The sequence below is a fragment of the Staurois parvus genome, unplaced genomic scaffold (assembly GCF_062004578.1).
Source record: "Staurois parvus isolate SC_StPar_1 unplaced genomic scaffold, SC_StPar_1.0 ptg000257l, whole genome shotgun sequence".
NCBI classification, from domain to species: Eukaryota; Metazoa; Chordata; class Amphibia; order Anura; family Ranidae; genus Staurois; species Staurois parvus.
This window is the reverse complement of record NW_028318053.1, coordinates 509080-522197: the sequence shown is the minus strand read 5'-3', so window position 1 is coordinate 522197 and position 13118 is coordinate 509080. Positions and strand designations below refer to the sequence as shown.

Below are 13118 nucleotides of genomic sequence, written 5' to 3'. Positions count from 1 at the left end.
CAGAAATTTTAAACATAAATCTTCCAAACAGAGAGAACAATAGGTTACAGGAGGAATTTCCCTTTGTTTGGAGAGAAAGAATAAAATTAACCGTATCCTCCAAGAACTTGTATAAATTGAATTATTTCCCATTGTTAAATGAGATCAGGGATGAACTAAGGAAATTAGGAGGGGGAACCCCGTCATGGATAGGTCGAATAAATTTGATAAAAATGGTGATTGTTCCAAAAATACTATATAAATTTCAAATTATACCAATTAAACTACCAGAAGTATACTTTAGATCAATTAAAAAAAATGTTAAGATTTATTTGGAGGAATTTAAAATCGAGAATAAGCCAGGTAATTTTATGGAGAAATAAAGAGAAAGGAGGATTGGGAGTCCCAGATTTAAAAAGATATTATAACTCGGTATTAATGGTGAGAATTTTTGATTGGACATATAATGCAGAGGGGAAAAGCTGAGTTAAAATAGAAAATATACTAAGTAATACTATATTAAGTGGAATTGTATGGTTACCTCCACAATACATGTAATGTTTTAAGAGTTTGGGATGTTTTACACAAACAGATGGGATGGGAATTTAATTCATTGTTAATGCCCTTAAAGTCCACAGAGATTTTCCCCCCGGGTAAAGAAGGTATCACAGGGAAGTGGATTAAGAAGGAATATGCACAATTAAGGGATATAATGGTGGGTGAGGAAATAGGATCACTTAAGGAATTGGAAAAAAAAGAAGTTTTTACGAGAATGAATGAGTGGCGTTATTTTCAATTGAAACACTTTATAGGAAAGCTTCCAAAGCCTTTAAGAATAAGAGGATTGGAATCCTTTTGAGAGCTTATTAGATACATGGAAAGATGGGAAACACGGAACTTCTAAAATATATAAGATTCTCACTGAAATAAATGCAGATATAAGTCCACCATATATAGAAAAATGGGAAAGAGAAATAGGAGTAACAATAGATGCGGAAAAACAGAGGAAAATGTATAGACTAATCCACGGAAATATAAATATGCAGGAGGTAGAAATGAATTATAAGTGTTTGGAAAGATGGTATATCACACAGATTGAGTGGAAATAATTCACCTTTATCTTGGCGTGGGTGTGGAGGTAGAGGCACAATGTATCACATATGGTGGGAGTGTTCTAAAATACAAGAGTATTGGGGGAAAATAGTAAGCTTGATTCAGAAAATCACAGAAGTTGATGTTCTAGTAGACCCAGAAATTTGCCTTTTTCATAGTACTAAGCCTCCAGTTAAAAAATACAAAGAATCTGGTTTATTGTACTATTTGAATGCAGCAAAGAGACCGATACCCAAGTATTGGAGGAGACAGGAGGTGCCGAAAATAAAAGACTGGGTGGATAGGGTGGATCAAATATGTAAATTGGAGGAACTTTATCATTTGAATGAAGATAAGATGCAGAGTCACCATACAAGATGGAACAAATGGGAGGAATTCAAAAAGTCAAGGCTAGCCTAAGAGGTTATGGGGGATTAACATAGAATAATATGGAAACATATTTTGTTCTTCCTTTATAGGGATTACGATCTCCAGAAATGAACAGGAAAATGCAGAGCAGAAGGGGTCAGGGATTGGATGAGGGGGGGATGGGTTGGTATATAGGTAGGGGGAGGGGGGGCAGGGATGGGGGGAATGGATGAAACGATAAATGTTTTGATAATATGCTAAGGTTTTACTGAGTATGTTTGTATAACTTGTTTGTATATCTGGAAATTTAATACATATTTAAATAAAAAAAAAAAAAAAAGAAAAATGAGGCAAAACGTGGTAAATCGCAGCAAACCAGCATTTTTGGACAGTATTTTGACCAAAAAACCTTTTGTTGGTAAAAAAAAAACACCCTCTAAAAATCACTGAAAAATGCAAACACGAAAGTCCACAAAAAAAAAGTGGCTAGACACGAATACAAAAGCGCTAAAAAACACTGAAAAACTCACGTTTTCAACGTGACTTTACAAAGCTAACGTTATCAGTGTTATTAAAACAACCAGTGTGCATGGAGCTTTATGTTGCAAAAAAAAGAAAAGTGTTGATCAAATACCACAAAAAGAAAGCTCTTTCTATGTGAAAAAGGATATAAATTTTGTTTGGGCACAGAGTTTCATGACTGCACAATTAAAAGTTCAAGTAGCACAGTACCAAATAGCACAAAATGCTCTGGTCAGGAAGGAGGTAAAACCTTCCGGAGGTCAAAAGGTTAATAATGAAAAAAGTCACTACCATTCAGATTCACACTGCACACAAAAGCCAGCTATTTCTTCAGAGCGGGAAAATTAGGAATTGGCAACAAAATTTGTTAAAACCCATGCTTAATCACTTTTTTTAACAAAAGTAGAGGTTTTCTTTAAAAAAAAAAACAAAACAAAAAAACAACATACAACTGTACCTTCTTTAAGTATGCTATAACAAAGAATCCGTGCTCTTTCAATATCTCCAATCTGACGACACAATCCCACATAAACCCTACAAAGGGCCTGGAGATATGCTGGTGCTATGGATCTCTTCCCAGTTTTTATTTTTTTTAAAACAACTTCCAGAAAACGGCCTGCTAAACTCTAAATGCACAGAGGAAAAAAAAAAAAGGAAAGATATTACACCACAAAGCAGGCACAATGTAGCAAATAAAAATATCACATTTCGCTAAATCTCAGCTACCTGCTCTTTTTGGCTCACTCAACCAAATGTCTCCTAAGAAGTCTTCGTTTAAAGAATCAACGGTAGACAATGAGAGAATTAGTAAGTATAGGGAGGGATGTGTTGCATGAAGTGGACAACATACAAAGCCTCACTATATCAATTCTATCTTGCAACCACGAATAGAAGCACAAAACCTTACACGCAGCAAATATTTTATAGCTCAGTCACAATAAAAGTGGCATGCATGGACACTTTTTCTCAATCATTCATCAACACAAGAATAAACAAAAAGGATTTTTTACTTGCCTGTAAATTTCCTATCCGAGTACAGTACAGGATTTGTATTCATAGACCATGGGTTATATGAAGGCTAAAGGAAAATGGAAACTGGGACAAAAACTTGCTAGGGTCACCCCTAGAGCAATCCATGTAACCCTGCCCACTTTGTGAGACTCCGTTTTTTTGTTTTCTTTTACCAAGCAAAAAGGAGTAAGTCAAAATTCTTACTCGTACAGTACAGGATATAGAACTTGTATTCACAGACCATGGGCTATACTCAAGCAATACATTGAGGGCTAGGCTACATCAAAGCAAACAGAACTTTCCACAGGCCCACAAGAAAACACGTGTTAAAGAACCCAAACAACATAAGCTCAGACAACAGTTTGAAGCACTTTGCGGTCTATGTTCACATCAGCCGATGCCTGAACATCCACCTATACACTACCAGGAAGGCAACCCTATAAGTGAAGTCTTCTAACAGAATATATCTAATTGGTCCAAAGGGTGGTCTCTAAAGTTCACAGCGCACCAGGTCGATATCCCACACAGGAGGTCTAATTTGGGGATTTATATAAGCAATTCCCTCAAGGAAAGTCTTGATTAGGGACTGAGAGAAAAGATGCTTCTGAAATAGATAAGAAGAAATCTGTCCCCTAAAGCGGAGGTAAACTCCACTGTATACAATTGGAAATTTTCTACTTACTTACCTGTAAAATTAATTTCTTGGAGTACATCATAGGACACAGAGCAGGCAATAATCATTACCATCTGAGTTATGCAACACCTATAGGTGAATGGACACTGGGAGATCAAAAAACAGACAGGAAATCCTGACCTATATAACCCCTGCCATACAGTAAGTCCCTCGGTTTTGTAGCAAGCAATGAACTGCCAGAAGAGGAGAAGGAACCTCTGTATCCCGTGATGCACTTCAAGAAATAGATTTTACAGGTAAGTAGAAAAAAAATCCAATTTTCTTAATTGTACATCAGGGGACACAGAACAGGCTATAATCATTATTTGGGATGTCCCAAAGCAATGCTCTTGAGGGGAAGTGTATCTGTATTTACAGATATGTGCCAATTTGATCATCCACTGAATCTGGGGTGGTAAAATCCAGTCCAAGTTCCTTCTCCCATTCTATATTTTTTTTTGCAATTCCTTTATTTCAGCAGAAGTTAAACAGTTTACAGATATGAGTTCAATAGACACACGACAGAGTGTCATACATATGTGAAAAAAAAAAACATGATACGGATAGTGGCATTAATCGCTAAAGTAATACTGAGAAAATGAAAAAAAGAACAGTATGTTACTGGAGCGTAATCTGAAAATATACAATGGAAGAGATAACATAGTCCATAGAAAGCGGGTCTGTGGAAAAACATGAACACTTGCGGTGGTCTAATCCCAGATATGGTATGAAATGAGCAATTACCAGATTTTAAACATAAAAACAGATTGAGAGGTGCTGCCAAGGACCGGGGAGGGGGGGGGGAAGTGAGAGAGGGGAAAAAAGACCAGGGACTCGTGGTAAAGGAGAAAGAGAAGAGGGAGGCATCCCTTTCCAGGGTAGGAGACTGGGAGGCACGGGACTGGAATCACTGGGTTGTGGCTAACTCAGAGGTAGGCATTGGTGTATATGAAATGATGCCAGGACCTCCTCTGCATTGTGCAGTGTAGCCGTGAGGTCTTCCATTTCCCAAAGTTCACTGACTTTTGTATATCCCATTCTCTAATTTAATACGGAACAAGTCTTGAGTGAGTGCTTAATACAATTTTGTACATTTGTGATAACAAATACCTAGAATCAGGAAGATTTAAATGGCGTAAAAGGCATTTTTAGAAGGCGGCTTAGGCTCGTTTAGATATAAAGTTAGTCAGTTGGCGGTACCTCCAATTCGTAAGAAGGAAGGTTCCATAAGAGGACTGTCCCAACTGGGTGACATTTTAGAATCGACGTTCAGGGTTGTAGAGATCATTTTATTACTCTCGGTGCCAATATGTTTTAACTTCTATGAAGGTCAGGTCCCTTTAAGATAGGAAATTGTAAACTCTATCCCAGCCTGCAAGGCTGGCACCCATTGTCACCACCTTCCAGGGCATATGAAGGGAAGACTTTACCAGCTCCATGGCAGGATTTACCATGTCTGGGAGAGCTTTGTCTGGCTGGACAAAAGCACTGGGCAATACAAGGATTGGATTTGCTTGTTTCAGGTCTGGATTGAAAAAAGGCAAAAAGGGAACTGCCTCAATGGATGCTACCATTGAGACCCGAACAGTCATGACGGAAGCAAACTGACGGGTGCTCTTCTGACCCGAGAGTCCCTGTGTGAGACCTAGGGGAAGTAAATTGCTCCTGGTAAAGGAAACTTCCAGCTTAGGCTGTATCCAAGATTGGACCAATTTACACTATTTATAAAGCCACAGGTTTGAAGGAACTGAATCATCCTTAGAATGTTGCCAGAAAAGATTGTGGGTGAGGAGTCCTTGAGTAGAAGGTTATCCAGGTAACCTGAATGCCCTAGGTACACAGAGGATCCAGAAGTGGGGCAAATACTTTTGTAGACACTCAGGTCGCAGAGGAGAGCCCGAATGGTAGCGCTACAAAAAGAAAATTGCAAAAAGTACTGACGTGAGTGGAAGATGGGAATTTGTCGATTGACATCTTGTATGCCTACTGATAACAGAAATTTCCATTGTCTGAGAGAATATCAGATAATGTTTGTTCCCCCTGGAAGTTTGGTACACAAACCAATCTGTTCAGGGATTTTATGTCTAGTATGGTGTGTGAATGTCCCAGTTTAGTTTTAGGACTGTAAATAAGTTTAAACAGAAACTTTGAAAATATTCTGGTGCAACCACGCCTTGTGTCTAAAGTTTGCACATGGTGGTCATTAAATCTGCTTTCTTTTGGTCTGAAGGCAGCAAATTACAAGCTAAAAAGTGAGAAGGCAGCATACTCTATTTTGTACACCTTTAAAATGACAGATGGATCCAAAAGGTCCAGGACATCTTGGATCCACACTGTCACAAATGCCAACAGACGTCCCTCTATGCAGAAAAGTAAGGGTGACCTTTCATTGTGAGGAGGGCTTCTGGGCAGGCTCGATAGACTATAGGAGTTCAGATGTGGGATCAAAAGGAGGTGTTAATCTTTGGTTTGCAAGTTGAAGTCAGGAAAGAATAAAAACACTTTTGCTGAGCAGAAGTAGGAGTCAAAGAAGGAGAACGAGACTTGGGATTTTTCTTGTGAAGCAGGAGTACCTTTCCCCACTGGTAACTTCCTGAATGAATTTATCAAGGGGTTCCCCAAATAGGCATTCACCATCAAAAAACATGAGTAGAAGTTGCTTTCTACAAGTAGCTTCAGCAGAAAAAGCTTTTAAAAACAAAATCCTGTGCATATGCATAGAGAAAAGGGACATTCTACGGACTTGACAAATTACATTCTCTAGGGCAGGGGTCCTCAAACTATGGCCCGCCAAAGTTATTTACCCGGCCTGCTGGGCTGGCCGGAAAAAAAAAAAGAAACCAGTGCCGGCAAATAGCTAGGCTGCTCGCTGGGTCCTCACGGCCAAGCCTGGTGAAGAATCTCCTTGCGACTTCAGGCTGATTTCTCTGCAGCCAGAGGAGCAATAGGAGAGCACACCAGGTACAGTGTATTACAGCGTACAGTGCACTGTGCTATCCAGTGTCTTACAGTGTACAGTGCACTGCGGTGTCAAGTGCATTACAGTGCATTTTGGTGCCCAGTGCGTTACATTGTACAGTGCATTGCGGTGTCCAGTGCGTTACAATGTACAGTGCATTGCGGTGTCCAGTGTGTTACAGAGTACAGTGCATTGCAGTGTACCATGCTTTTGGTGTCCAGTGCGTTACAGTGTACAGTGTATTTTAAATATTTTTCCAGTTTTTTTACACTACAAATAAGATATGTGCGGTGTGCATAGGAATTTGTTCATATTTTTTTCAAACTATTGTCCGAGCCTCCCAACAGTGTGAAGGTCAGTGAACTGGCCCCCTATTTAAAAAGTTTGAGGACCCCTGCTCTAGGGCAACAACACAAAAGAACCAAGCTGAAAGCATCAGCTGTAATCATTCTAAAAAAAGCAGGGTCCTCATACACAGGTTACTGGTCTCTATTCATGTGTCTTATACTGTTGGTTTAGGAAATAGTCTGACAAACAGACATGGCAGCAATAGCTGGCTGCAAAGAAGGACTGGTAAGAGCAAATAAGGTCTTTAAGAGGGCTTCCAGATGCCTATCAACAGAAACCTTTAACTGTTTATGTGCAGTGGCCGGGTGGGAGCTTTTCCATTCTGGATGGACATTCCTGAACATCCTGTTAGAACATGGGCAGTGCAGCGGCGCAATCCTGTGATCGCACAGCACATCGCAGATCGGGACATGGGTGCTGTGACTGGCCCTCCCAATCACGTGATGGCTGTGTCTAATCACAGCCATCACTCAGCGTAAACAGATACATGCATCAGAGCTTCCCATTGAGCTCAGCGAGAGCTCAGTGTGTGTGTGTGTGTGTGTGTGGGGGGGGGGGGGGGGAGAGGGAGATGCTGCAGCCTGTGACATATCTGCATAGCTAATGATTTTATAGTGTTCAGCTATGCAGAGAACACACAGATTGCATCCCCACACAGTACACCAAACACCGTCTGTCCCTGTTAAAATGTCATACCAACATCTGTACCAGTGCACAAAACATGTCAGTGTACTAGTGTCCAAACAACATATGTCACAATATACCAATGTCACATCAAGATCTGTCACAAATGTACCAGTGCACAAAAACATCTGCAATAGTGTTCCATTGCAACATCAACATTTGTCAGTGTCCGCCAGTGGATGATCAACATTTGTCACAGTGTACAAAAACATTGTTAGTGTACCAGTGCCACACCAATAAATACATTTTAAAATGTAAGGTAATATGAGAAATAGAGAAAAAAAGCGCCACAAACTAAATAGAACAAAAGCTGCACTCCTAACCAAAAAAAAAGGTAAAAATGTGAATACAGTTGCAAGAAAAAGAATGTGAACCCCTTGGGATTACGTGGAGTTTTGCATGAATTGGGCATAAAATGTGCTCTGAACGTCATCTAAGTCACAACAATAGAAGAACACAGTCTGCTGAACATAATACTACACAAACAGATGTTGCCATGGTTTAATTGCACATAACATGTAAACATTCACAGTGCAGGGAGGAAAAAGTATGTGAGGCCCTAGCTTAAATGACTTCTCCCAGAGTAAATTGGAGCCAGGAGTGAGCCAACCTTGACTCCAATCAGTGTGATGATATTGGATGTGTTGCTGACAGCTGTCCTGCCCTTAAAAAACACACACCTGTTTTGGGTTTACTGGTTTCAAGAAGCACTGCCTGATGTGAACCATGCCTCGCAGAAAAGAGCTCTCAGAAGACCTACGATCAAGAATTGTTGACTTGCTGGAAAGGGTTACAAAAGTATCTCCAAAAGCCTTGATGTTCATGTGTCCACGGTAAGACACACTGTCTACAAATGGAGAAAGTTTAGCACTGTTGCTACTCTCCCTAGGCTTGGTCGCCCTGTAAAAATGACTGCAAGAGCACAGCGCAGAATGCTGCATGAGGTAAAGAAGAATCCCAGAGTGTCAGCTAAAGACCTACAGAAATCTCTGGCACGCTAACATTTGTGTTGACACATCTACAATAAGAAAACATTAAACAAGAATGGAGTACATGGGAGGACACCACGGAGGAAGCCATTGCTGTCCAAAAAGAATATTGTAGCAAGTTTGAAGTTTGCACAAGAGCACCTGGATGTTCCACAGCACTACTGGCAAAATATACTGTGGACAGATGAAACCAAGATTGAGTTGTTTAGGAAGAACACACAACACTATGTGTTCAGAAAAAAAGGCACAGCACACCAACATCAAAACCTCATCCCCACTGTAAAACATGGCGGAGGGAGCATCATGGTTTGGGGCTGCTTTGCTGCCTCAGGGCCTGGACGGATTGTTGTCATTGATGGGAAAATGAATTCCAGATTTTATCAAGACATTTTGCAGGAAAACGTACGACCATCTGTCCGCCAACTGAAACTCCGCAGAGGATGGGTGATGCAACAGGACAATGACCCAAAGCATACAAGTAATTCAACAAAACAATGGCTGCAACGGCACAGAATACGCCTTCTGGAGTGGCCCAGTCAGAGTCCTGACCTCAACCCGATTGAAATGCTGTGGCATGACTTTAACCACTTCCAGACCGGACACTTTTACCCCCTTCCTGACCAGGGCAATTTTCAGCTTTTAGCGCGATCACACTTTGAATGACAATTGCGCGGTCATACAACACTGTACCCAAATGAATTTTTTACCATTTTTTTGAGATAGATAAAGCTTTATTTTGGTGGTATTTATTCACCACTGGGATTTGTATTTTTTTTGCTATGTAAATGAAATGTCCAAAAAATTTGAAAAAAAGTGTTTTTTTTATAAAATTTTGCAAATAAATAATATTTCATCATAAATCTTAGCCAAAATTTATTCCGTTATCTTTTTAGTAAAAAAAAAAAAATCCAAATTAGTTTATAAGCAAAAATTATAATTTTTAAACATTTTTTTTTACATTTTTATTTAATTTTTTTATATTATTTTTTATTTTTATTTATTTTTTTTTTTACATACTGTCACCCTAGTAGTATAGTGTCACCATGGTGACACCGTACTACTTGTGAAGGTTGATGAAGATTTTTTTTTTTTTTTACACTGATTGCTTTTACACCCATATAGGATATAAAAGCAATCATTTCTCTTTCTCTCTGTGTGCATTCTTGCACTCATTGAAAAGAACTGAGTGAGCTGTGATTGGTCATAGCTTGTCACATGGTACAAGGCTTTTGTGAATAGCCTTGTACCATGTGACCTCTGATCATTCACAGATTTCACACATAGTAAGCAATGATGTCAGAAGTGACATCTTGCTTACTACTTTGCATGTGATCACTGATTGGCCAATCAGTGATCACATGATCGGGACCTCGTACAGAGGTCCCGTCCGACGATCGGTGTTTCACTGTGTCCGGAGGACACAGCGGGCACCGTATCGCGGTGCTGCGCGCTCCCAGGGAGCGCGCACAAGCAGGGTGCGGGGAGGCCGTTTATAGACGGCCACCCGACCCTGCAGTGCCACCGTCCGGCCGTTTATATACAACGGCCGGTCGGGAAGTGGTTAAGAGAGCGATTCACACCAGACATCCCAAGAATATTGCTACACTGAAACAGTTTTGTGAAGAGAAGTGGTCCAAAATTACTCAAGATCGTTGTGCAGGTCTGATCTGCAACTACAGTAACGTTTGGTTGAGGTTATTGCTGCCAAAAGGAGGGTCAAGCAGTTAAGTCCAAAGATTCACATACTTTTTCCTCCCTGCACTGTGAATGTTTACATGTTATGTGCAATTAAACCATGGCAACATCTGTTTGTGTAGTATTATGTTCAGCAGACTGTGCTTTTCGATTGTTGTGACTTAGATGACATTCAGAGCACATTTTATGCCCAATTCATGCAAAACTCCACGTAATCCCAAGGGGTTCACATACTTTTCTTGTAACTGTAAATCAAAGAGTGCGCTAAATATAAGTAAATACAAAAATGATTAGTTTAAAATACGATTCCGCCCCATGAGGACGTCGGATGACGAAACTAGTAGGGCGGGGCTTCTTTTGGATGTGACGTCTGGACGCTCCTCGTAGACTGTCGGCTGTGATATCGCGGTGAGCGAGGCTCGTCCCTGTTTTCTTGAGGCTGTCATTGCTGGTATCGACTAGACACCCTGTTTGTGAGTTCATTTCTGACATTTTAATAAAACATTTTGGTTTTAAACGTACTGCACCGTGATTTCCTTTTTTGATTCCCCGAACATAATCTATGGTATGGAGACGTGATGACTACCTGCTGTTAAGGCGATTCCATATTGTGCTGACTGGCTGCTTGCAGTATATTGCTCCCAGTTTGGATTACTTCTGCTGATCATCGCTCCCAGAGCAAACGCTATCTTTGCTGACTTATAATCTGGTCAGCATGGAGCTCTGGTGAGTGTACCCATTTCATTCGGTGGTGGATTTTTTTTTGCGTGGTGTTTGATTTATGCAAGATTTCATAACTGTTTACTTTGTTATGGTGGATGGACTTTTATATAAAAAAACATTTTTTTTTTTCTATCACGGACATCATTATTTTAAACTAATAATTTTTGTATTTACTTATATTTAGCGCACTCTTTGATTTATTCATAAAATGTAAGGTGCCCCCTGTCCCCCCCCCCCGTGCAAATGCAAACACACGTTTTGGTCCCCTACGCATACAGCGGGTAAAATAAGTATTGAACATGTCACCATTTTTCTCCTACAACCGGCAGACAGGGAATTTACCTTCTTTTCTACTCTGCATAACTGATTCACTAGACTTGATTACTTTTTCTGCTATCACTTGTTGGTAGATTGCATCCGGGATGCCACTATCCACAAAAACAGCTATCTCAGACTATAGCCCAAATGCAGTGACCATCGATGACCCAGGCAGCATGGATAACCTCTACCTATGGAGATTCCCCTCTTTTAATTGCCAAAAATGAAGATTTTCGGCACACCCTTATTGCGGACTGGGCGGAATATGAATTCAACATTTCAGCCCACAAGGACAATCCCAACCTCTACTGGGAGGCTGGCAAAGCCTTCCCCAGGGAACAAATATCTTACATGGCATCCTTTAGAAAACACACAATGGCGAGTTATCGGGAAGCCACCACACACCTTAAAAGAGCTCAGAGTCTTCTCCAGTAATATAATACCCTGAAACTAGAGATAGGTGGCATGAAGCCAAACATCACTTTGATCAGTGGGCAGAACAGTTGGAGCTAGTTAAATGTTCCTATACAGATTATTACACAAATTTGGTAATAAAGCAGGAAAATATTGATATTGCTATTGAGACTATGTAAGGGTACCCATCAATCGACTCATAGCAGCTCTCTGAGGCCAAGGGGCAGTGCGATCCTCTCCCTTGGATGTCAACAAAACTATGGGACATTTCCATGCTTCACTTTATACTCACAATTCTATTGATCGGCCCTGTGTCCAAGCTTTCTTAGACTGGCTCCAGCTCCTTAGTATCACACCCTCCCAACTTGAGACTGAAAATTGTTCATGATTTGGAGACCTGGATGGATTTACTCATCTGACTTCTCGGGAGATATCATTTGTTTAAAATGGTGAAACAAAGATGTCGCCAATGTTGAATAAGGCAGTCACTCTTTTTGTGGCGCAATAGGAAACCACAAATAGCTTTGGACAAACTTTACCTACCCAGAAATGAAGGGGGCGCAAACTTGCCTGACATTACGGTGTACAATTTGTCCTGTCTGCTTTGCATAGGCTTAGACTGGATATCTTCCTCATCCCACTACTCAAAGTAGCGATTCTTAGAATCGGAAATGGCACTTGCTTATTCTCTGAGGGCTTTATTACATAGCAAACTGAAACAACTTCTAATCGTACTTCAAAAAAATGTATTACTGAGAGACGCTATTATACCGTGGTTCATTATTATAGCTTGGTTCATAAGAAATTAGGCCTCTCACCACTTACCTATCCGGGGTACCCAATGTTACCATTAGGACTGCAACATGAGGCATTTTCAACATGGAAACCTAAAGGGCTGATGTCAGTCTCTCAACTTTTCAACCTTGATTCTAGCAACCCTCAGACCTTCAATGTCGTCACAAACAAGTTCAGTCTCCCCTCACGTCATCTTTTTACACTTTTGACAATGTATTAGCTATGCAAAATCATGCGGTCATGATAAAGAGAAGAGGTTCCAGCTCTCCCTGACCAATCACCTCTTCCACACTCAAAATCTCATTTACTGACCTCTTAATCTGCAATGTATAAAACTGTTCAGGTCGTCCTCAGCATAGAACTGGGACAAGGACTTTTCATCTGACTCTCTCACATATAAATTTCTAAGTGGGTATAATAGAAACTCCCACCTTATCACCAATGAAACACGGCGAGAAAGCCAACCCAAACTAATACTATATCCCCTTTCTTTCCTCCAAATCCAGTTCAGACTGCTCTCTGCCCTCTATGTGGCTCTCTTAAACCA

General features: G+C 40.4%; 1 protein-coding gene across 7 annotated transcripts in view; it reads right to left on the bottom strand.

The window, feature by feature from the left end:
• Positions 1 to 13118, bottom strand: part of ICE1 (interactor of little elongation complex ELL subunit 1) — a 304724-nt gene that overhangs the window by 148038 nt on the left and 143568 nt on the right. For 6 of the 7 annotated variants that reach the window (XM_089681035.1, XM_089681038.1, XM_089681033.1 and 3 more), the window contains one exon: positions 2420 to 2588. The exons of the other annotated variant lie outside the window; for it this stretch is intronic. In XM_089681035.1, coding sequence (XP_089537161.1) covers positions 2420 to 2588 — 169 coding nt within the window. The remainder of the gene's footprint in view (positions 1 to 2419; positions 2589 to 13118) is intronic. 7 annotated transcript variants of the gene reach the window in all.